This window comes from Dicentrarchus labrax, unplaced genomic scaffold (genome assembly GCF_905237075.1).
Source record: "Dicentrarchus labrax unplaced genomic scaffold, dlabrax2021, whole genome shotgun sequence".
NCBI classification, from domain to species: Eukaryota; Metazoa; Chordata; class Actinopteri; family Moronidae; genus Dicentrarchus; species Dicentrarchus labrax.
In genome coordinates this window covers 23,705,450-23,731,655 of record NW_026136721.1, presented here as the reverse complement: position 1 = coordinate 23,731,655, position 26,206 = coordinate 23,705,450, and the positions used below count along the sequence as shown (strand labels likewise).

Here is a 26,206-nt window from a genome sequence, read left to right as displayed (position 1 = left end):
ACTTTTGAAAAATACAATTAAACAAATTTCTTATAACCTTGAATGTAAGGCCTAGAACCAGCTATGATGCCAAGTGAGTAATGTGCGTGTTTGCTTGATGCATCATACAATGACACTAGTTTTATCCTAAATAGCCTCTGAGTTGTGTAATCCCAGAGATGTTCATGTATTTTTAACAGAATTATTTCAACATAAATTCTGTGTTTGCATAGAAACTTTGGAGGTCCTGTTAGTCATGACCAATGTTGACGTCACTCCGTCAGCTGCCAAAAGCGAGAGATCACAGTCCAGTGTAGGGACATGGAAAACCAGTGCTACATTTATTACCACTGGCTCCAGTTTCAATTTTAGGATGACTTTAAACCTTTGGTTTAAATATCCCAAAAAGACAGCCCCTGGAACTCAAAAAGAGGAGTTTAGCCATAAAAGTGGAAGTTGCCAAAGGCAATCCATCCACCATATGGTGATGGCTTGCCTCCTCTTTGACTGCACCACAGGGTTTTCACCATGGGGTGTATTTACACACTGAATGAAGCCAGTGTACTAAATATGCTTCAGAGAAGGTCGTGACGACAAAAGAGAAATTAGGCAGTAAAAACCCCCAAGGGAGGTAACATAGTGTATTTAGCATAAAGAAAAGAGAATGGAATCTCTTGAATATCGTGAAGAAAATTACAGAACTGATCTCATTATCTCTGGCTGCACAATGGCAACAGCAACCTGGAATTATCTCTGACAAGATATTGTACTAACTAATGATTTTGTCCCCAGTGAACCATGTTGTTGTTGCAGCTTCAGTTTGTAAAATGAACCCATCTGGTTTGCATAATAGCTTCAGATTAACCTGATATTGGGCTTTGTTACTGTGTTTATTTGTTTTAGCAACAAGGCCTTATCCTGACCTCAGGGCCAAACTGGCTCAACTGTCGTTTATCTGACAGCAGACGACTTGGCAACATCATCATCTCAGCGTGCTCTCTGTCTCTTTTTGTGCCCTTCCTTTCTTACATATTGAATGCTTGTCTGTCGGTCACATTATGGACGAGATACCTACATTAAAATGAGTGTATGTATGCACAGTATTTTTGATGCACAACGTTGTACTGGGTTTAGCTCAGCAGAGAAAGAGACAGTTTAATGGACAGAATTGAGAAATGGGATGCAGACCACCGGGTGTAAGAGGGGGTTTGAAAAAGAGAGCAAGGAAAGGGGAAGGAGGGGTCTAAGAGTTCAAACAGTGTGGGAACTGTCTCCCATCTCAAAAAACAGGAAGTCAAGAGGAATGTAACAGAAACCTCAAAAGATGGGAAAGAGAGAAAAGAAACCTTCTGAGAACACCCAAACCACCAGAATGCCCCCTAAAAACGTTGCCTCTCTGAGGCGCCTGACATTGCACTGCACTTGTTTTTTACTCTGCCGTTTTGTGGTTGTTATTGCCATCTCGAGCCAGATGCTTTTGTTCATTCAGTGAGGCCTCGTAAAGATGTCATTGTTTTACCACGATACAATGTTTCATTGTGATACTTTGCCAAGGAGAAAAAACATAGAAATGTGCGCTGCCACGAGCTAGGAATGCCAATGAATGCATCAATGTGAGACACATTTCCATGACACACGGCCCTCGATGTCTATTTGCTCCCTCAGCAAACCCGATAGGAACTGCTTTTGACAGGGTAATTGGGCACTAACTGGAAAATATATGTAAGCGCAAGTCATGAGACATTATTAGGGATGGCGCTCAGAGCCATGCGCAGGGTTGCAGATGTAACTTGTTTATCATGATGCCGATTCTATCTAGGATCCATAAGCCTGTCAACTTCACACACATTAGCATTAGTTACAGCTCAGCTCATATGAATCTTGTCATCACACACCCATTGTAAACTGAACTAAAACAAGATAAATCCACAGTTGCCTCTTCACCGGATATGTTTATGATTTGTGAAAAGTACTTACTTTATACTACATAACCCAGTAAGATTTCTCTCTAATGTATCACACCTAAGAACAGACACAGCACATGAAAACTAGACTCACATTCAATATGGTAACATGCCTCTATACGTTTGCACAGATATACAATCACGGTGGCTGTGTGTCCCATGAGCTCACCCTCATAAAGAGTTTAACAGGGTCTGTTAGTGGAGATTGTAACAAGGTTTGTTTGGGACTAATGAGCCAGCCGTGTGATGTAATTTCTCGGGGGTTCTTCTCAGACACGAAAGAGCCACACCCAGAGGCAGGATGAAAGACAGAGGCAAAGGGAAATGAAAACATATACTGTGTTAAGAGATCCAGAAAGGGATTTTATATGTTTTTGAACTTCAGACAAGGGCTTATATTGCATCAATCAAAACAGGATTGAGGGATAGTGTGGTAGGTGGAGGTGTGCTGGATTGTATGTCATTTAACTTGTCTTACTGGAGACAGGCCACCTGAGGTCAGTGTGGAACTTGTTATCACAGCCTCAGACTGGATAATTGAATAGTTCAGATTAGAGGACTAAAGGGAAAATACTTTTGAAGTCTTGAAGTCATATTATTAAAAATGGACCCGATGATACAAAAGAGACAAACCAAAAAAAAAGCACAGTGTGTGTGTGTGGAAAAACAGAGGAGAAATCCAGGTCTATTTTAAGTGCAGAAAGAAGAAGGATGTAGAAGATCAGGTCGGGATAAGAGTTATTTGGAAAGAAGTGAGGAGCAAGGAAAGAAGGATGAGCATAGTTTACAGACTAGAGTTTCTTAATTCTTTTGGCATGAAGGGCCGAGAGCCAAAGTTACAATGGACGTGAAACAGAGCTGAGTCAGTTTGACATTAATTGTTCGGAGCTGTCACAACTAAGTATTAATTGTAGTTGTTAAAAAATGTTTTATCAGTGTTTAATATTTTGATGATATATGATAGATCAAGATCACTTGGGTGGCCTTAAGGTAGACGAAAGTCAAGCCAAGAACTATGGGATGGTTTGAGACAAGCTAATACTAGTGCCTTCCAAGGCAGCTAGTCAGTCAGCAAAGCCGATGAAACTATAAAATGTATGACTTGCCAGTTAGTGTTTTCTTATTTATTACTGATTAAATGATAGAGATAAGTCTTCCATTAAATGCATATGAAAGATAAATACTCTAGGAAAGCAGCGATCACTGATGTTTCCCAACTAAATGTAGCCTGAACTGGAATGACCACAAATACACATAATCTGAATTACTGATTTATCTGGTTTATTAGTGATTAGATTACTGCACACAGGGACATGAATTAACTTTAAATGTCCTTTATTCGGAATATATAACGGGTGTTCAGGTAATTCCTCTTTTGACAGTGAACACCTCAGTAGGCAGGAACACAGATCCTGTGCAAATCAATATTATCCCCCATTTATTTCAGGCTCATCCTCATATAACTGTGGAGGGAGGCTGATGGGAAATGCAGTGCATTTATATCTACAATTTTCCTTTCATTAATCCACTCTCACACTGACGAGGGCAGAGCTGCCATGCAAGGCGCTGACCTATCCATCGGGAACAATTTGGGGGTTCAGTGTCTTGCTCGAGGACATGTGGACAGGAGGAGCTGGGGATCGAACTGCCAACCCTGCGATTAATGGACGGCATCCTGAATCACAGTAATAGTTTGTCCTGCTACATTTATGATATTTTTTTATCTGTGATTTGTCTCTCAGCGTGAGCATGCCCGTCTGGACTCAATGGTTTTGCTGCTGATGAAGCTGGACCAGTTGGACCAGGAAATTGAGAATGCCCTCAGTGCCACCTCCTCTATGGACAGCACCCCGACCCTACATCGACGACAACTCCTGGTACACACCTGCATGTTACTTTGCTGGATTTGGAATGACCTTTATTCATTCATTCGTTCATGTCTTCCCTCACCTGTAGTAATCTTATCTGTCCCCTAGTGGCCAGTATGAGGCAGAAGATAAGATGTCCCTTTATTGGTCCCCCACATTTGGCACAGTAGCACAGGGGAATGTAGTGCAAAGAGGAGAGAAAGAATAAAGTACAATAAAATCAAATATGATAAAAGTATAATAAAATATATACACTATATACAATACAAGTGGAATATGGTCATGTATATATCAATGTCTATAGACACTAGGCATCAGTCATGAACTGTGCTTTGCAAAACCATGCTCTGCTTTTTGCACAAAAATATAATTGCTGTATTCTCATTTTTTTCTTATACCTGTGCAGGAGTTTGATTTAGGATCAGTGCCAGCAGCATCAAACCCTCCACATCCAGATTATCCTGTTGTCTCCTCCTCAACACCTGCGCCGGCCCCTGGAACAAAACCTAAGAGTGGGGTAAGTCAGGAGCTCTGGATCATATCAATATACATCAAAACCACACATGGAAAGATACCATATTTTCATACCAAAATATCAACAGCATGTTTGCTTAGAGACAAAATAGAGACACCCCTGCATAGCACACACACACACACACACACACACACACACACACACACACTCATTACTTCCTTTTTGGCTTCCTTTCCTTCACTTTTCATTTTTGTGTATCTATATGAAAGTATGAATGTTATTCTCACAATATTTACAGTTTTCCAAATTACTATACCAGAAAAGTCCGGAAGAATTATAGGATTTATAAACTTTAATAATGATTTTAAGAACTCAAAACATCAATTGTACATAGCTGTGGCTGTTTTATAGGTTTAGGGTTTCTCATGTGTCCATGATTATTTCATTTGCCTTGTTTTTTAGTTGAGCATGGAGCTACTGTTAAACAAATTTTATGTCTACAATAAAACAGACTTTTCTCTTGGGAAATAGCTATACAGAAGTTTAAATAAAAACAGCAAATGCAGGTAGCACACACACTCAAACACACGCACACTTGTAGTGAATCTCCCAATTGTAGGAATGTCCCCCAGCACTTAGGGCTTAGCCAAGCAGACGTTAAAACTCTATAATTAGCTAGTTCCAAAGATCTAGACTGCTTCTTCCCAACAAAGGGGTCAGAAGGGGGGTCTGGGGGTGAAAAGCCAGGGCAGGGGGGAGCAAGGAGGGGACACGCTTCAAGTGAGACGTGCGTCTTCAAACTCCTTGCTTGCTCACTTAATGACTTTGTCAGCCTTGCTTTGCTATTGCCTTCAGAACGAGGTCAACGTGAACAAGGCTGGTAGTCAGCGGAATGAGCACTCAAGCAAGCTTTTACATAGGAATAAAAAGTAAAGATTTTAACTGCTTTAAGACGCTTAATCTCATGATGTCATGATGCATAAGGGGATATCCTTGAATACCAAACAGGATGTTTCTGTTGCAGAACTGTCTTCTTATCTGGCTAGAGCCAAACACTGCAACCTGTGGAAACATCAGAATTCCTTGAATAGAAGCACATCTCACATTCCTGAATTATCTCTCACAATTCCTTGTTGCTATTGCTTTGTCTTGTTGCACGTCACAACTCCTCTGCTATCTCAAAGTTAAGCAATATTTCTCTCACGTGTGCCGGTTAATTTAAGGGACACAGAGCAACGTACTCTATGATGTGTGATGTATTATGTCTGTGGCCAACTGTTTCCACAACCTCCATTCCTGCAGTAACCCAAGGTAACTCACTAAGCTTGGGTAAACAGTGCTTTCACTGCGCCTAATAGGAGGCTTTTTACAGTGGAGGCCCCCGTGGGGTGATTGATTGAGGCCAAAGAGATGATGACTTCATGAAGGGGATTCTCAGTGGTTGATAGTAGTAGGGGACTATTGAGTCCTTTCAGACTCAAAGTGTTGTGACGCCCACTTAATCTTTTTAGCTAGACAATACAAATCCTTTAAATGATGTAAACACAAGGCAGATGTGAGGAAGAACCATGGTTGGGGTTAAAGCTTTAATTCCACCAGACATCACAATTGTGTTTTACAAGATGACAACATGAATAATATAATCACACAATAAAACAAGCACAGACTAATTACTATCATTTGTTATTAAAAATCCTATTTGGTTCTAAATAACAGGGAAGGTGGCCTGTAGAGTCATTATTTTCCAGTAAATGTTTCCCAAAGCAAATGTTTAATATTTGTTTCTCTTTTATGTGAATGTAATCTCATGTTATAATGGGAAATAGGGTGAAGTGTGTACAATACACCACCCCAAACCAGCCTAAAAATGATGATCAATACCTCTCTTGCACAGTGTTGACAAAGTCTGAACATTATAAGCTATGTAGGGCTTTTGGATGATATTAAATTGTAAGATGTCCCTTTTACTTTGTTCGCCCTGTGTACAGTGAGTAGACACATAAAAGCCAAACAATCAACCCTGAAAACAAACCTTGTAGAATATAGTCAAACTCCAGGCTGATATTTATAAAAACTCTGTTCAAATAATTGAACAATTGCTAGATAGTTAATCACTGACTTTGTGTTACACACAGATTTTTCAGTAGCATTTACATGTGTTGCCTTGAACATGTCATGACATCAGTCACAACAAGAAGACGTGTGCAAGTTTACACAGGACAGCAAACAACATATATCTTGTCAGCAAGCCAATGGTGAGTGCAACCTGTTTTAAAGACAAGATCAACACACAGATTGCTACTGTACACACTCCTTTGATTTATGGGAAGACAGAGCAGTCAAGATAAAAAGTGGTGATATGTTACAAAACAACCTTAATATTGTATAAAGTACCAAGATAGATATTTCCATGCAGAAGGTCAGTCAGATTCAAATCTGTAATTCTGGAAGATCAACGGGCAGTGAAATCAATTTGATTTGTCACTTTATTACACTTTCAGTTGATCTATAGTGGAAATTCTGTCTTTCTTGTTCCTGTGGAAATACAGTAATTCTCTTCTCTAGACCCTCCAAGATGTCCGTGCAAAGACATGGAGAGATTTGCAGTGTGCAACTATTGCTCTTATTCAAATGCTGACTCTTCACAAAGCCATTCTAGCAGTTCAAATGCCTTTAAACCACCATCTTGGCCATCAGTGAACATGGAGACTTGGAGGGACATAAGTCATATGCACTACTTTCAAAAAAGAGACGCATCAGGGTCGTGCTCGTGAAACACGATTGTTACTGGCTGATATAGATGTTACATAATATAACTACAGTTCTGTGAACGCCAGATTTGTTTGTAAACTTCAAAGAAGTGTTGGTGTAGAAAGTCAGGCGGAAAGAAGAGTGGCTGGTGTGTGTGTGTGTGTCTGTGTGTATTTTGATTGGGGTGATGTTTGCAGAGGCTCTGTGAAGTGTTTATCATTGTGTATTTGCATTCCTTCCATCTTATGCTGGATTATGAGGTGACTGGTACTCTGTTTTTTTACTGTCCCCATGACACCTCCCGGCACTCAGTGTAAGACTGGTGTGATTGCACCGAGCACATACTCACGCTGTTCTGTCCTTTATGTAACAGTGATAAATGTGAAGTGGTGGTATGAGGCTGTGTACGCTGGTGATGAGTGGACATTCACTTGTTCACTCACTGTTGTGGATAAGGCATTGGGTTCAAGTGAATACATTCTTGGCTCCTTGCTAGCTTAGCTGGTGGCTATTGTTAGCCTTCAGCAGGTGGCTGTTATTCTTGCATCGAATGTGGGGCTCGCATCTAGCGGATGTTGGGCCACAGCAGGTGGTTTTTTTTTCTCTCATGGTGGAACTGCTATTCTTTGCCCAGTGTGTTTTTGTTGGCAGGTTTCTATTACTTGCTTGGTGTAGCAGGTGTCTTGCAGTGTTATTTAGCTGGCATTGTTGTACTGCAACAGGTGGCATTTATTTTTTTTATAGACGGATGTGGATGTACTGATTTCGCTCTATATTTAGGGCAAATAATGATTATTTTCATTATTGATTAATCTGCTTTTTGATTCATTGTTTGGTCTATGAAATAGAATAGTCGCAATTTCCCAAAGCTCCGACAGTAGAACATTTTTCACAGTTGAGAATCTGAAATCAATGGATGATGAATTGATTATCAAAATAGTTGCCAGTGTTTCAGCTCTAATTATATTCTCTAACTGGAACATTTTCCTTTTTTGGTTTAATTATCTCTTCCAGTATTTCTAGCTTTAGTGATTTTGTTATTATTTTTCAAAGATATTTTGGATATTTGCATCATTGCTTGCCATAACAGTATTAGCGGTCATTAATTTGGCTTTATAAGTGTAATCTGTGGTGACAAACTTAAGTTATGCGTGGTGTGAGAGCCATTTGTTATATGCCTCTATTTTTAGAGCACTGTGGCTGCAGAGGATGTGCCAAGCTACAGAGGCGGGTGGAGGCTGCTGACCCCTGACCACCTTCCTCTGAATGTTACAGTCGGAAACAACATATCAGTCACCCTCAGCGCGGAGTGTTCCCACCAGTAAGATATACTCAGAATCCCCCAAAGACCCCAGCTACTGAACACGGCACAGACCATGGCTGTCTGTTAAATTTAGCACAGGGGTGTTTTACATGTCATGCATATGGTGACAGGTAAGGCCCTATACAAACCCTCATCCTCTCCCTCTTTGGTAAACATTCCTTAACAGGGCAACCTTTGACCCATTGTTTGGATCTGTATTCTGTCTCCACGGCAACAGGCGCTCCAAACACAACTTCTGTCATGTCCTTTGGCGGGTTTTTTTTTCTGCTATCTGACATCAACTTCTTGAAGTACCAGATTTCTGATGTGGAGTTTTCATGTCTGGATTCAAGGGATTTCTCGGGGAGATGATTGATGGAGAGATATTTTTATTTTAGAATGACGGAAGGACTTTATTCCCTGTCAGTAGGTTATGTATGTACATAGCTCTTTATCTGTCTGTGGTTTGGTGGACAATAGAAGTGCTGTGGTTTGCGTGCTAAGGTCACTAGCAGATCTCTGCTCTGTCCTTCCTCCGTGTTCCGGTTTGGCAGCCTCACTGTCCCCAAACATCCTTCATCCAAACCACACCTTCTCAATGTCCCATTCAGATAAAAGAGTCAATATTTTTGCTACTTTCACTGCCTTTTATTTATATCTACATTTGCTGTACATTATACTCTCTCTTTCATTCCCTTCCTTGGTCAATAGTCAACACCATGTGCAGCAGGCATAATTATGTTTGCCTACATTCCACCCACATATTTGGCTTAAAGACTATAGTAAGCCATAATGAGTCAGCCTGCTATGAAACCAACCGCCATTCAGCCTGACAAGGGGTGCCGGTAGTGGCTCTGGTCATGGCCATGCTAGCTGCTTTGTGTGGTGTTGTTGTCCCCAAGGTCACTCCTCTGCTGAGCACAGCTGTAACAAGGAGACAAACACAGACCTGCTGTGGTTTAAAAAAAAAAAAAAAAAGAGGGTAAGAAAAAAAGAAAAGGCTTGTGTTTAGACAAGATGTGGAAAATGAACTTCTCTTCAAACCCCCACAAGGAAATCTTGCTTTTCCTGTCAATTCAAGGCTATAGCCATTGCATGAAGCACTTCAAGAACAGGAGAGAGTTGGTAGAGAATCGTCAGAACACAAATTCCAAAACAAAGCAGAGCACAAAGCCAAAACATGCCAATCATCAAATGTATTGAAATTCTCCACATGTATCAGCCTGACTCGGTGTGCATACTGAACATTTTGTCAAATTAAATTTGAGCTATGATATGCCTAATTGTTTGACAGAATGAGTTTTCTGTTTTAGCATCTTTGTGGAATTTAAACATCACATAAATCTACGTGTTTACACCCCTGTGCTAAATTGCAACTCCCTCTCTTATGACAACATACTGTGGCATGACGCCTAGATCACATCAACTTAATTGCCAATATGAGTTACTGGCTCCATATGTTTTTTGGTACTTAAAAAACAAAACAACACAAAAGAAACCTAAATAAATCATAGTTTTTCACCAAAACATCACTCCACTGTTTGTTGCTAACGAGCGCTAGTTGATAGTGTTAAAGGCACGCACTGTCAATGAGGTGAAACGCACATCCATTACGTAAAGGAGTCAGTAACAAGCGCAGGGAATACTTTCAGGGTGATGGTACTTGCTGACAGTAAATCTTAAGGATGACTGGAAAATGCAGGCATCTGGAAACACCCCGGCAGCCCGCTGATAATGAACCGCCATAAATCATAGAACGAACAAACAAACTGAATGCACTCAGACACACTCACGTTCATAGATGCTGAAACATGAACACAGGAATTCATTGTAAAACCAGGTGCAATTTAGGCAACACTTATTCAGGCTTGTGATTTAGGGCTTTAATTGGCTTGAGCATGTATTCCCGTTTTTGTTTTGAGTGTGTGTTTTCATTCATGATTGCCTTGAAGTTACATTACCTCAGCCTATATACACCTGAATGTCTCGCTCAATTAATTAACTTTGCCCTCAGTTTTAATGCCTAAGGAAAGAGATTGGCATTTTCAGTAAATTGTATATATTTTTTAGAGCTAAATATTTTATTGTGGCATATGTAACTCTGCATAAGTATGTTTACAGTCAATGCTCCGTTGTCCAGCCTAATGCAGTGCCCTCTAAATTAGACAGTGCATTCTTTAGTTAATGTTACAACACTGTGATCCAGCAAGGTTTCGCCCACTGGTCCTTCTGGTAAGTCAGTAAGCTGTGTGTCTGCCACAGGCTGCTATGGGGCCACCACAGTCTTCTGCAGAGGACAGTCTAATCCCTCTGTGTTGTTAACCCACTCTCCCCTCTCTCCCAAAAATGTCAGCGGCTAATCTACAGGCTAGCAATGTTGGTGCAGTTGGGATCATAAGGCTTATCCCTATTAACTTTGGTCCATAAGCCACAAATTTAACCTGGCGGTGAGTGGGAACAGGTGACACATTTTGTCTCTTAACTAGCGTAATAAGACGGGGGTGGAATAATGGGAATAAAACACTCCCATGTGTTTTCTTCATCTATTTCCAAACTTTTTCCAGTTATACATTTTTAAAACCACTTGTTGAGCTACTTGGTAACATAATAACAAAAAGCCTGTTATTGTCAGAATAACCTGTAATCGATGACAGTGTGTTTTTTTTTTTTTATTATTTAATGATTAAGCTATGCTGTGTAGAGAGAACCAAAATTGTGAAAATGTATACTTTTGTTGTAGTTATTTGTTCTTTGCCCGCTGCTCTATCTATCTATAATTTATATAGCCAAAATCACAGATCACAATTTGACTCAGGGTGCTAGTGCATTCATCTTTAAAGTTAGATTTTAAAAAATCCACATAGTATGGTAACAAACATAGTTTTGGGGGGTTTCTTTTATTGTTTACTAAATGAACCAGTCTGCTGTGATTTGTAATTTGTCATTCAGGTGACACAGGTAGGATAAATTATGTTACTTACGGTTGGTATCTCTAATATCATAAAAAGTAGATGGAGGAAGAATTGTATCGTAACAGACAAGTTAAGAGTTATTGTCGTGTCCGGTGATGGATTCCAAGGGCCAGTCAACACTTCACAGTTTATGCTCCAGGGGCCCAGCACTAAATCCCACTAGACACTGCCTGAAACCAGAATCCTGTTGCTTTGGCTTACTCTTGTAAACAAAGGCAAATGTGTGTATGTCTGTCTCTCTGTGTGTGTATATCCACTTTTCTCAATCTCTTTCGGTCAACATTACAGAGAACGACACCTTGGCTGGTGGTCAGTGTGTGAGTGTGCAATGGGTATGGCAAAATCATTAACCTACAGTAACACAACTGAAGACTGAAATTGCACCCATTCATGCTATAGATTTCACCAGGATGCCAGTAGATGTTACTGAGACGTTTTCAGGCGTAGCCAAATTTCATTAGGAGTTGTTTTCTTTTCAAATGGCTGTTAAAGCCAACATCTGGATGCTAATATACATCTTCTGCAGGAAATGTTCCAACGCATCATTACACCAAGTCATCGCATCACTTCCTGTTGACACACTCAAAGTGTGACATATGGAAACTATTAAAATGTGGAAAGGGGATGTGGGGGAGAAAGTATGAGGGTTTGTGGGGGGGGGGGGGACTTTTCTTCAAGGAGAAGGCTAAAATGAAATTGTTTCCCACGTTTCCCTGCACACGTGCACTCAGGGGTCGACAGAGCATGGAGAATAAATTCTTGTATAAGTGCAGGGCAGAAAGAGCACATTCATGCCAGTCAAAAAACAGAAATTAGCTCCAGATAACATCTCCAAAGGCTCTCGACAGGCGTGTGCATGCGCTCACACACACATACACACACTGTCTCTCTTTCCTCAATCACACACGGTTACCTTATACGTCTAGTGCTGGAGTCGCCAGCTTACCTGACCATAAGCCATCTGCACCAATTTAGCCATTTGCGTTAAGTGGTAGAGAAAAAGGTTTGGGTTAGCCTGAGCCCCCTAATCCTTGGCCAGCACAGACCATGGGTGGTCACACACACACACACACACACACACACACACACACACACACACACACACACACACACACACACACATGCATATTGCAGCTGCAGTGCAGGAGGGGGGGCTGGGGATGAGAGGGTAGCGGTGGGATTGAGAGAGGCACAGTGGACTGCTTGGATTTGTTGTGCAAGAGCCACATGCCAATGGCTTGCTTAACATCTTTGACCAACTCAGACAGAAAAGCATGTACATACGGCTGTACACAATGTACCGTTTATTACTGAAAAACAACATGTTTGTTACCAGGGCTGGCTATCAAACCTCTGTGCTTCATACTGTTCTTTACTCAATATTTGATGAGATTATTGCTGATTTTAAACGCCTCCCCTAAGGAATGAGTCTGAACAAACTCATACTGTGCATTCAAACTTTGTTTAAACCCACAGTACATTATTTTAAATTCTAGTGGAGATCCCCAAATTTACCAAATATGTGCTAAATTTGGGGGAAAAGGTCTAAAATGATGACCCAGACATGGGAAACATTTCCATTTGATGGAATGGTGAAGGCCTTAATTCTGCTGGTACCACAAACCTGGTATTTTGTTTAAAAGCCCAGAAAAAAAGTCTACTTTTTCTTTTGGTAATTGTAAAATTATTACTAAAACCGAAAATAATGTGTTATAAAACCTACTTAACTTGCTTGTTGCTGTAGTAATGACAATAATTACCCTACAGTGGTTAATCATGCAAGCACACATGCTTGCAGGCCACTACACAGAAACACTCACATGTGTAAAACAAACACATACCATACCCCCTGTGCCCCCACACACACCCCACTTCCAGTAAATTAGTGGCAGTAAATGAGGCAGCTGACGCTTGTGTGCTCTGCAGCCTACAGCTCCCCAGTGGACACCTGACACGGCCTGGACAACCCCACACTGAGACAACCTGCACTGTGGCATGCCAGGGGGAACGCAGGCAAACATCGGGAAAATATGTGACCGTGGTGCTATGAAAACACTGGTACTTACTGGTACCCATTTATTCACATTCTTGTTAGGCCCTGTGGTCTCAAACTCACATTTATTCAACTGTAATTGCTATTATGAGGGAAAACACAGAATTGTATAAAGGTGAGATTTACACTGTGTGTAAGTGACTTCATGGGTCATTGACAGGAACCTGTGGTGTGGTGTTTACACAATAGGAAGGGCGCACACTGGTGAACTGAAATGTCTTGTTAGTGCTAAGCAGAGAAGGCACACAGACCTCCCATATTGATTCCATTGTTCAAGGCTATTCATCCTGCTAGTTTGTGGAATTATAGCTGATTATTAATACAGTCAATTAATGCAGAAAGTTATTGATTTGCGACATGATATAATGTAAACGATTGATACAAATCCATACCCATACATGAATTGATGCAGTGCTGTCTAAATGTATATACTTCAATGTATCGCAGCAGAATTAAAAGATAAGGCTTGTGCTATTCTGTATTCTTATTGTCAATTCCTACAACAAAACTAAACCCAAAAATTTTAGTCCGTCTTTGTACTTTACTTTGAACAACCCCACCCTATCTGTGGCTCAGCTCCAAGGCCATTCATTGCCACTTGAAATGTAAATATATAAAAATGGCAAAAATATATAGTTTCACTATTAGAAAAGGCTAAATACAACAGCTGGGCACTTTAGTTTTTAGCAAATGTTACTCAAATGGCATTATATAGTGTTGGGTACTATTTTTGGCTGTGAATGAATACACATTTGGTGAGCTAGTGAATATAACAGCTGCAGGATGGTGTATGTGTCAAAAAAATACAGGATATTACCAAGAATTAAACTATGAAGCATGCTTATTTTAATTAAATAAGGTAACATAAAAATAAATTAGTAGTGATCTTTCAAATTAAACAGCTTGTAATGGTGAATGGTTCAAAAGAAAGTAGAGAAAATAGATTGTGTCTAACCTGTTGGCCAGCAGAGAGAGTTTATATGGAATTGATAAAGAGGCAAAAAACAGTGTTAGTGTTGACTGAATCTCATGCTATCTACAGTGTTTTGCACACAGGAATGCAGCAAGGACACTGTTTTGGCTGAAAAAGCAGAGCTAATATTACTGGAGTCCAACAGCTGAAACAGCACTGAGTATAAATCTATCTCTGATTTCACCTCACTGTTGTTGTTCTATTTGTGCTGGTGATTTAGTGACAGAGGAGTCTTTGGCTCTGGCTTCTCCCAGGTGTATTTTTTGGGCCATTAATCAGCAATAAATTGTAAAGCTATTTGTCTACAGGGGGAATTTTACCCACTTTGTGTCTTAGATGTGAGCAGTGAAGTGATCAAATGCTGTTTTTGCCCACACATTGTGCAGAAAAATACGCGTTCACGCATACGCACACACACACATACAGACACACCTCGGCAGACGTACCCCTAGTGATGGACTTTCAGATAAAAGTATGTATACGCCGACAGCTCACCCACTAGCTTCTAAAAAGTGAGACAGATTGGGACCAAGACAACACTTTATCCAGCGTTAATCAGCCAACATGTTAGCAAAAACAAACTTGTGTATGAGAGCAGGCATTGTATTCCCTCTCACCAGCCTTCCACGCTTGTGGTGGTTCATCATAAAATATAAGAGCCCCCTTAATATTTTAGAGGCAAAGGTTCTGTGGTCACATTTTTGCTTTTTGATGATTCATTCTGTTTCTTTCTTGTAGTAGAACATGTTCAAAGTCAAAATGAATAAAAATGAAACTAACGTTCTTACCTTAAATTTGAATCTGTTTATCAAGGAGAAATTCCCATGAGTTGCATTCTTTTTGTAGTACTCCATGATAGGATGTGCAGATAGAAACTGTCAACCAATGCATTAATAAACTCTAAAGCTTGTTAATGAACGTGTTATATCTGTATTATCTGTGCAAAGCCAAAATACAACATATGGCAGTGTTACAGGTGGTCATCCATCCATCCATCCATCCATCTATCGGCTCATCACACTTTACCCTTGAGGGTATATTCAGGGCGACTGGAGCTGATGCCAGTTGTTGGACTATTTTTTGTCATCACTGTGACGTTGCAAGGCAACCAAAGGAGACTTCAGACAAACCCATAACCCCAGTTATAGTTACAGTTACAGAAACGAGATATATATTCATGAGCTTTAGTGGTACTGGTAGGCAGTTTTCGCTACCGTTGGACGGGGCAGGCTAACTGTTTCACCCTGTTGCCAGTCTTTGTGCTAAGCTAAGCTAAGCTAAGCGGCTGCTGGCCGGTTCATATTTACCACACAGACTTGAGACTGGTCCTGTCATGTAACTCTCTGCAAATAGAGCAAAAGTATTTCCCTAAACTGTTCCTTTAAGATTATAATCAGTGTGGTTTTGGCTGTGCTGGATCTGCTGTGTAAGTAGGTGCCAAAGGGTAAACAGGCTTTAAAGTAGTCACAGCATGACACGGCTAAATCACTTTAATTAGGCCTGAGGGGAGAAAATAAACACAGAGGAGGCGGCATTTATCTTAATAGAATAATTAGGAGGAAAAATAGATATTTACAGAATTTGCACACTGAAGGAAATGTGGACAAAGTTAATACATTGGACTGAGAATGTACCTCGTCCTCCTTGTCCTGTCTGATCTGTTCCAGGGGAGTGTGGATTAAAACAGGTCAGGGTGTGGAGGTCAGCCAAGGAACCTGAGGTCAAAAGTCAGAGCCAAGAAAGACCTCTGCATTCCAACTGACTGCTGCCCTCCACACACACACATGCACACACACACTTTACCAGTGAAATGACACATGACTACTCTATTTTTACAAGAAATCCTGTGGTGGTGCTGTTTTTGTTCTTAAAACCCACAACAAAGCCAAAGAAGGAAATATTACGTGCGCAGAATGATGAGAATTTAAAAACGTGATTTTATCAGTAATGTCTACGTGAGGGTTGAATCAACATTGACTGAGACGAGAGTGTGCTGTGTGCTCTGACTTTTAATGATGTGATACCTGTTGTGACCATTTATAACAACAGTTGCACACTGGAAAACAATACATATGGAGTTTAAAAACCACATTCTTGGTCTGTATGTGTGTGGCTACTTTGTGTTCCTATGATTGTCTTATTGGTTGTTATATTATCATACATATTGGTTATTTGATGTTTTCCATCAATAGTTTCTTTATTACAGGTCCTTACACACTTAAATGTTTATTTAGTAATGTTTAAAGGTTGCTAGATAGATCAATAGATTTTACTGTATGAGTTGCATTTTTGCGCTTTTGAGGTAACTTAAGCTATCTCGACTATAATCCTTTTTCTCTTCTCTTTCCCAGAGCACCTCCGCCATTCCTGAAAAAGAAAAGGCTGGTGAGTCCTTGCTGTTTTTTATTTGCATGTGTTGGGAAAAGGGTTTGTGTGCAATTCATCTGGTCTGTGTCTGGTCTGGTGTCATGTGAAGAGATTCTGTGGCACAATTTCTGATTGATAGCTTTGTCCGGTGTTCACAACATGGGGCAAGAGGGGAAAGGAGAAAGGGAGGGGTTGAGTGGAGGAGGACAGGCTCTGGCTCTATGAGACACTGGATTTCGAGTGTAGATAAGGCTCTAGACTCATCTACTAAACCATCAGGCCAGTCGCCTTTCGAAGATAAGAGCCAGACTAGATGTCGTATCTGATACCCAGAACTTTTGACCCTTATTTATTTACCTTTTGCCCTCATTTCTTACTTGCTTATTTCTTTATTTTGTACATTTTTCTCAAAAAATGATTCTGATACAGAAAGCAACAAAGAACAAAGTGCTACAGGCCTAAAATATGTAAATCCATCCAAATACACACCATTACACACTAGACTAGTGGACTACTGGACTAGTATTTGTTCAGCTATAGGCCTACAATTATCAAACCTCATGACTTCCTCCGAATGAATAGCCTTCACTGTATTGATGTCTTATGTCATCACTTTGCAATGCTTGCCGTCATCTACTTTGCACACTTTATTATGAATCGATCTTGAGAAGACACTCAATCGGTAGTGACTGCCCCCTCCATTCTGGCTCCGACCTCTCTGTCAGCAGTCTGCCGGCAATGCTCAGGGTCATCAGGAAACTATGGATGGACAGACCTACTTTCAGACTGCTGGCAGGGGAGCAGTGTTCATTAAACACCCCCCCTGTGTCGTCAGTCCGCTGGTAAACAATACCAGAGAGGTTGTTCGACGTGGGGACAAGGCTTTCATATTGCCCCCCACTGTCTTGAAGCCCGCTGGGAGTCCTCACTCACTCTCGCTCTGTCTCTCCCTCTAATTACCGCCACTTGCTGAAAACCTTTCATGGGAAATGTGCAGTAGCTGTCAGTATGTTTGTTCTTGTGTGTGTGTGTGTGTGTGTGTGTGTGCGCGTGTGTGCATACATGAGCATGACTACTTTTTTGGCGCTAGGCCCACTCCTAAAATTTTTACAAGGAGGCTAAAGCTTGCAAAATGCACAGTGCCAACTTCAAAGGGGTCAAATGTTCTTGGTCATTTTTCTTCATTTAAATCGGTCTTACTTCCTGTAAGCAAGTTATGTAACCTTCATCTTTGGGTCTGTGTGATGGAACCCAGGACTCTGGAGGGGAGTGGGGGTACAATGGGAGCTGGCTGGGTTTTTGGGGGACTTGATGAAGCACAAAGACCAGTGTTCATTGTGACACTTCAAAGCCCCCTCTGTATCACCACCATTTAAGCCCCTGGGAATGACACATTTGTGACAGTGTTACATCACACACCATGCCCTAAAGGCTCCTGCTGCACCGCCATGAATGCCGGCTTATTCATGGTTAATTTTACTATCTCTGTGACAACGGAAGCACACCAGTGATCAACAAGAAGCTTCCACAGCCCTTGCTCTGTAATGGCACGGTGGATGACCTCCCTGTGGCGCCGGGTGTACCTAAGTGAGTGGTCAGTGTCACGGCTTTCCTGTGCACAAAGAGGATGTTCTTTATGGGGCTGCTGTGACGTTACATAGCAGCCTGAGCTTCACGGTGCCTGCAGAGTGCTGGAATGGTGAGAAATGATGTAACTCATAACATACGACATACCAGCTGAAGACGATAAGGACGGTCATGCATCAAGTCTGCACGCCCTAGGAGATCATGCATGTGATGTGATGAAAAGATATGATATCAAACTCAAAAACCATGGGATGTAAAGAAATTTATTTCATGCTGTCTGACCTTTAATTACAAATTCACCACTATTTATAATCATTAGGCATCACAATTAATACATGTAGGGGAAAATCCTGTCTACAAGCTTTTTAACTGCGCTTTTATCATACAAGTTACTGGATTTTTTTCATGAAGTTGCTTTGCCAGATTCAAAAAACATTTATTTCAAATGATGAATGCCTTTCATTAAGTGTGAACATGATGTTGTTGATGTTGATATTTTCTAACAGATACTTCCCCAGATGTATCAATATAACCCTCCTTGAGTATACTCTGGCAAAATCATGCCTGTTGAGTAAACAAATGGACAATGGAGAAGGCGATCAGGTAGTTGAAAATTCACATCACCGTCTCCTTTTTTTGCAGTAGTTGTAGCTGTAGCTTTGTAATTTCAAAATAAATTGACTGAAAGACTTAACTTATTAATTGTGTCTTCATCTATCTTTTGCTCACTTGATACAACTTAATACATCAATTCTTCAGTTTAGTGTCCCTTTTGTAGGCACTGTAATATATAGGCAGATTTTAATGGAGTTCATTTGTGTTTTACAAATATGATAAGGCTCCAAACCGGTCAGTGCTGATCAGAGGCAGCTTGTTTAGCTGTGTAACCTCAAATCCTCTCATCCTGGTTTACCTTGTGTGACTGAAGGACAGATTAAGAGGCAAGAGGGTAAAGGATTCATACTATATTGAAATGTTTGACTTTGTATATCGAATATTTTTTATATATTTAGCATTGCCTGTGTTTCTTTGGCATCAACTCTACATTTCTCACTGTGCAGTCTCACTCTGGTCATCCGACATATTCTCACGCATTATGCCACAAACAATACACTCATTGGTCCCCTATACTCTTCTGATGGAGCAGGTTAAGGATACAGTGGTTGATTGTTGGTGGGGTTGAGTATTAAGTAATAGGACCCTTAAGACTGGATGAATGGGATGAAGCAGCCACCGTGAAGTGAGGGTTCATTGGTGTGACTCCTCTAACCTGGATACTTTACCTTAAATATTGTTTAACCATGTCATATGGGATTTAGCTAATTAACAGTTTCCGACTTGTAAATATCATTGGCATCGTCATCTAAGCTGTAATTACAATTAGGAAAAGGTTTTTGAAAGGATAAAGGTGTCCAGATTTGTGCTAAATAATGCAGTGCCCGGTAAAAGGAAGCTGTAAGATATTTAACAGATATGCCTAGTATTTCTAAACCTTTACACAACCAACTCTGCAATCATATAACTGTCTGGAGTTATCCAATGACGTGAATACCTTTAAACCTATGTTGACTGCAAATATTCTGGTTTTGCACAAATTACAGGAAGTGATTTACATCAACACATCAACTTTTCAACTTATGTATGTAGGCAACTGAATGTGTAACAGTAACTTCTAGTTGTCACTCTCTCACCAGTGTTAGAGCTTGTCAACACACTTAAAAGATTCCTGGTTCTAAGAATGGTCTATCTTTTTGTTTCCTTGATTGCAGCTGAGGTTGGAGGCACCATGCTGCGCCTTCCTGATCTAAATATAAACTAGTGGGAATATATAAACAGAACACAATGATGGGCATGCAACCAACAACAGGGTTAAAGCCTGACCTTTTACCTGGACTCATAGCCTCATAGTTTACAGCGCTTGCCTCGGTTGTTGGTGGAGGAAGGGAGAACTGAGGAAAGAGGATATGGTTTAGCACCCTCAGTGGAGAAGTGCATGGGAGGTGCACTCTGACATGAGGGAGTTGGTGATTCCTGTGAATAACTTGTCTCATCATTTCTGTCTGTCTGTCTCCACTTTCTGTTTCCTTCTCTCTATTATCCCTTGTTTCCCTTCTAGTCACCATTCTTCCCTTTTTGAAACTCCAGTGACAAATTTCTGTTCCTGGTATTTAAAGCTGATAGTACTGATAAATTCAGCTGTGTTTTTACTGTTCTTTCTTTATGTCTGCCCTGAGTGTTGACCTCTGTGGTTCCCGGTATTTATCATCATATTATTACACATTACAAAAATTCCCTCGCTGTTGCATTTGTGACCATTGCTCACCTTTGAAAACACAGCACCAATCTCTGTACCCAAAGGAAATAGTTATTTTAAAGTCACATTTAGAGTTTTGTGTTTAAATCAGTAAGCAATATTTCAATATTTTGGTAAATACTCATACCACCCCTTGCTTCCAGTGTTTATGCTAAGCTAAGCTAATTGCCCGCCTGCTCTTGCTTCATATTAAACATACAGACATAAGAGTGTTGTCAATTTTCTCATCTCACACTTGCCAAAAATGGAAAAAGAGAGAATTCCATAAAAGGTGAAACTATTTATTTAATAAGAACTGATATAGAGGTTTGATTGTGTTGTGAAGAATGTCTGCTCTAAAGTATCTGGCTTGATTACCAGGGTAAACAACTAAAAAAGTCCTTTCAGCACAGATGGTATCTGACAATCCCTGTTCATCCACAGATCTTGTGATTGGGCTTTTTGGCTCAAACTGACCACATATCCAGTCTGCAAAATGGGCAAATTTCCACACCAATTTTCACTTAATTCAGAAAATGTCACAGTGAAATCAGTTAGCAGTCATCCCCTTTATAACCCACAGCAACATGCTCTTTGAGGACAGTGCTCTCATCTGAGAGGGTACAGATGTAGTGAAGCTTCTCTAGCCTGGAGCCAAGTCAATAATAACTCATGACTGATGCTTCTTTTTCTGTTACTTGTTCCTGCTCTTTGATTGAGTCTACTTTATCCCACTTTTTTTTTACCACCCCACCATACACAGTACAGAAGTTGCTGTGTTTGTGCAAGGTCACATTCCTGGCCTCCCCCGTCAGTCTATGCCAGCCTCAACACCTCCCCCCAAAACAGCCCCTCCTCTCCCCTCCCATTTGACACACTCTCTCTCCAGCTTCCTGTGTGGAGACGGGTACTGTAACATGTTGTAATTCATTCCATTTATATTTCACACTTTCAACTCAGCTGTGAATACATTTACAGGTGCAATCTGTTTCTCTTGGAAGCAAATGATACTACTTTCTTATGCCCGTTGTCATACGTATATATGGGATATTTGGGAATTTTAAAATGTTTGGAGAAGTTAGATATTTTACACATTGTTTTGTTGTTGGTTTCTTTTTATTCATGTTAAATCTTCTTGAATGACAACTAGTTTCCCTTTTATTCCAAAAATATATTTCTTAAGACAGAAAAGGAGTAATTTAGAAAAACAAAACACAACTTAGTAGTAAGTAAGTAAGTAAGTGTATTTGTATAGCACCTTTCAAGAGCAGATGCCACAAACTGTTTCACAATAAAACACAAAAGTGCATCTCCGTCATGTCACTGATTTATTTGAGTAAAAGTTCAAAAACCTCTTTGCACCTTTTGTGAGTTTTTCTTTGGGAATCTATATCCCTAGCTATGTTACTTTGTACAGGAAACCACTGCATGAAGGGGAATTTACAACAGGAAGTCAGTTTGCTGGACTCCCAGAGTTACAACAGCAAAAGTCTAAAGAAGACTTTAGAGGGTGTGAGTGATTATTTTTACTTATCTTTCAGCAGATTGGTGTGTGTCACATCACTGTATGAATGGTGAGAAACTAGGTAGCTGTAATTATTATGTGGCAGCAGTATACTTTAGACAATTATATACAGAATAATAAAAAGTTGTGGATTCTTACATCAATTACATTTTAATTTCCATCTGAGAGATGTGTTCTCAGTCTCTACTGTCTGTTCTGTCACAAGGGTATTATTTTTACTTTATTTTTTATTTTGCCACAAATACCCTCGTCTGAGTAGATTGCACTCGCACCAAGAAAGAAGAATGTGTCGGGAGCTAACCAAGAGCACACAAGGAGTGTTTTTCTGCAAAGGCCCCTCCTTACTCTTTTGATTATCATTTTAACAGAGGTTTATTACTGACCTGAACCCATGCTTCATCTGAAAGGATCCAGCAACAACTTCCATCAGTAACCAGGGGATTGCAAATCTCCCAGTGTGGATGGGGTGAGATGCCCACGCTGTCCCCAGGCTAATGAATCAGTCCTGGCTCAGCAGGCTCTGTCACTGCCCGGCTGGTTCATTCCCCTCGTCTGGGTGTCAGGGTGAGAGATCGTCTAGACCGTGCAAGTAGGCTGAGATGTTGATTGTTTAGATAAACTATATATGGGATCATGTTGTGTTTTGATATCTTGGGATGTCTGCTTGTCTGATATTGATATATTCTTAGCTCTGGCTTGTGTGCGCACACACACACACACACACACACACACACAAGGTGCGAAAGTATCAGGTAGTCAGAGAGGAGCTGAAAGTAGGGCAGACAGTGAGGATGAAGGAGTGTATGCTTGATAGCAGAGTAAGACCTCAAGGAGATGGTCACATCAAAGGGACTCGCACACAATCACAGTCACACTTAGGGCACACCCACACATACTAGCTTCAACATACCGACACATTTTTGGCCGTGCTGTAAAGAATAGAGTATAGTGCATTGTTTTTCACAGACGTTTTGATGATAGACTCTCATACTGTTTATATACACTGTTTGAAGTCCTCCCAGAAACACCCCCCTGCCCTCATTTTTCACCTCCCCTGTCTCCATTTCTAGGTCATTATGTTGGCAGGTAACCCTCTCCTGCCTCTGTTCTGTGGAGTTAGATGTAGGTACACACTCCTGGCACGTTGTACACTTGACAGAGGGGGCATTTGGCAAGACTTTTCCTTCCTAAGGTATGAGAACTCCATTGTTTTCCCTCTGTCCACCCCCCTCTCCACCGCCCTTCAGGGCATTTTCCGTCATATCCAGGTTACAGTCCGTGTATTGCCCCCTTATCACAGGTATTGAGACAGAGAGAGGGAAAGTACACTGATATGTTGTTGTGATACGAATACTGACCCAGATGGTTTGCATTTGGGCGTCTGGGAGTGCGCACACACTCCCACGCATGGAGAGAAAACCATGATTTAATTCAGATGTCATTTGAGTCAAACAGGTGTATGTGAGGGAGGATAGTAAAAATGTGATACTTTTATGGGATGTTGGTTTTCCTGTATCCCATCCTAATCCTCATTTATAACATTGTTAAAGAGGTCGTTCTACAATTGCAGAAGCGCAGACTAAAGACGCGGGAATCCAGCCTTATCAGTCTCAGCAAACCTCGGGAGACCATAAAGTCAATTGGCCGCGATGAGCACAATGCTATCAGCAGGCTGCAATAAGCCCATGCTGGGTACATTACCTTCACTTGCTGAGGCAATCAGCATGATTGGGTATGTTTCTTAAGTGAGAGCTTAGTGTGGAATGTAATGGAGGGCAGTCTGGAACAGCACATACTGCTCACAGCTACAAGCACATAAAAACTCATATACTCAGGTAATGAGTCACTTGTCATATGTATGAGCATGATCAGTCTTAAAGACACACATACAGTTACTGCAAATTTAACTGAGTTTTCTGGCTACAAAGGGGCAGTGGAACAAGCTGTAGACACAAATTCACTTACTTTCGCCTTATAAGATCGACATGACAAATGTGTTCGCAAACAGTTGTTTATTTGCTCATCCAGATATGGAGCAACATTAGTATTCATTGGGTGGTGTGTTTCTGGCCAGACAATGAATGCAAGTCCAAGATTTACTTTTCTATTAGCTCTGATTTGGTCTCCACCAATTTGTGAGAAATAAATCTTCAGCGGCCAGATGTTCACTCACTTAAGCACCATTACTTTGTCTATCTGCTGTTTGGTGCTGAGCAGATCTGAGCGTACTGTGAATTTATCAGAGCTTTTGGCTCTGGTTGCTGGAAACGACAATAATGAGAGCAGTGAGACTGAAACAAAACAGGAAAATTATGTAAGGCAAAAAAGCTCTGGCGATCTGAGAGGAACTGCAGAGTTGGCTGATAATTATCAGTGGGTTTATTATGTGACCTTTTCAAATTACACAAAATGATATGACCCATTGTTGGTATAAAAATATTATTAATATATTAAATTGTGCAGCTATAAGAATGTAGAAAACTAAAAGACAAAACGATTATATTAAATGTAATAATAATCTTATATGTGATTGCAAGATGCATTCCTGTCTTTAGGTTATCAGAGTTAATTCATTTATCTTCTTAAAGTGTTAAAACCAAAATCAGCTATAGATACTAGTGTTACAGTGTTACTACAGCGAGTCTGCTTTTCACCTGTAGCTAATGATTAAGCTTTTTTCACAGACCACAGAGAGTTGTACTTGCTTAATAGAAGCTAAATCAGAGTTATCCGATCAACTCAGCAGCAGTCTAAGTAATGGATTCCATTGTGTTGTTTGTGTCCATCTCAGTAGCTTAAGTTTTGTTACATAAGGTTTACAGTACATGCTTATTTCTCAATAGCTAATGGCATGTGTTTGTTTGTGTGTATTCCGAGCACTGCATACTCTATTCCTACCATAATATATTTGCAATAAAGGCATGTCATGGGGTTGGACTATTTCGCTCAACTATGATTATTAGTTGTTGGGAATAACTAAGATCTGTGGTGAAGGAGGAACCAGTTAGCTCACCATTTTAAAACCCAGAATATTTTCACTCTTGACATGTCCTTTTGAGAAATCCCTCAAAATATTCCCAACACCAGCCATTTCTGAGTGATTTAAACATTATCCCGGATCCCTTCGTCATCTCACTTCCCGTAATTTAGCTTCATTGTTTGCGATGTTTTAGCTGCTTGTGATTGAGAGCCCTATTTTAAACCCCAGCATTTTTTCCTCTCTTGACATCTCACTGTCCTTTTAGGATTTCCGTCAAATTTTTCCACTATCAACCATTTCTGGGAATCATTCAATTATCTTGCAGCTTTGTCTGCGTGACTCAAACATTATCCTGGAGCCGTTCTTCATCTCACTTCCTGTCTTTTGGCTTAAGTTCTGTGATATTTTTAGCTGCTTGTGGGCAAGGACAGGTGGATCTTCATAACAAGCAGGCTGCAGTGGGAAATAGGTTATATAACTGGCATTGATGCTGGCTGTGTCTAGACTGGGTAGGGCAGGTGAAAAAAGAGTGGATGAGAGGAGAAGGGTGACAGAGAAGAGAGGCATTAAAAAAAAGACGGAGAAAAAGGGAGAGATGCTGGTCGTGACTCTAAAACACTCAGATATTCAGAGAGAGCGCTGGAGCTTGTGTCAGAAAGCACTTACTAACACTTACACACACACACACTGGCAGAATAGAATATGAGAGCATTGCAGCACTAGCTGGATGTGTCCCAGCAGTTACTGCACTAATGCTTACTGCAGCAGACGGGAGTGTACAGTCAAGACTGGGGGAGAACAGAAAGAGACAGAGGCAGCTACCAGACCAGTACAAAGGATAGAAAAGCACAAAAGCAAAATAATTGACCTGATCAGGAGCAGGAACAGGTGTGGGGACAAGGTAGGAGTCTTGACATAGATACATTTCGGTGAATGCTAATCGGCATGCCTCGCTCTATGAGGCTGCTGCTGCTGCAGAGGTCCTTCAGTGACCACATCAGGTCCTCTACCTCCAAAGCCCTAGATATGCTCAGCAAGACAGCTCGAGAGAGTCGACTAGCAGGTGAGTGACGAAGGCAGTGACCGGCACAGCAGGCTGTATGTATGTAGGTATTT

At 40.7% G+C, this 26,206-nt stretch overlaps 1 protein-coding gene across 3 annotated transcripts in view; it reads left to right on the top strand.

The window, feature by feature from the left end:
- The window catches only part of dlc1 (DLC1 Rho GTPase activating protein), a 75,832-nt gene that overhangs the window by 5,028 nt on the left and 44,598 nt on the right, over nt 1-26,206 (top strand). For 2 of the 3 annotated variants that reach the window (XM_051383654.1, XM_051383653.1), the window contains exons 3-5: nt 3,686-3,820; nt 4,218-4,328; nt 16,690-16,723. In XM_051383654.1, coding sequence (XP_051239614.1) covers nt 3,686-3,820; nt 4,218-4,328; nt 16,690-16,723 — 280 coding nt within the window. Of the gene's footprint in view, nt 1-3,685; nt 3,821-4,217; nt 4,329-16,689; nt 16,724-25,738; nt 26,154-26,206 lie in introns of those variants that run through there. The other variant, XM_051383655.1, reaches the window with a different exon arrangement.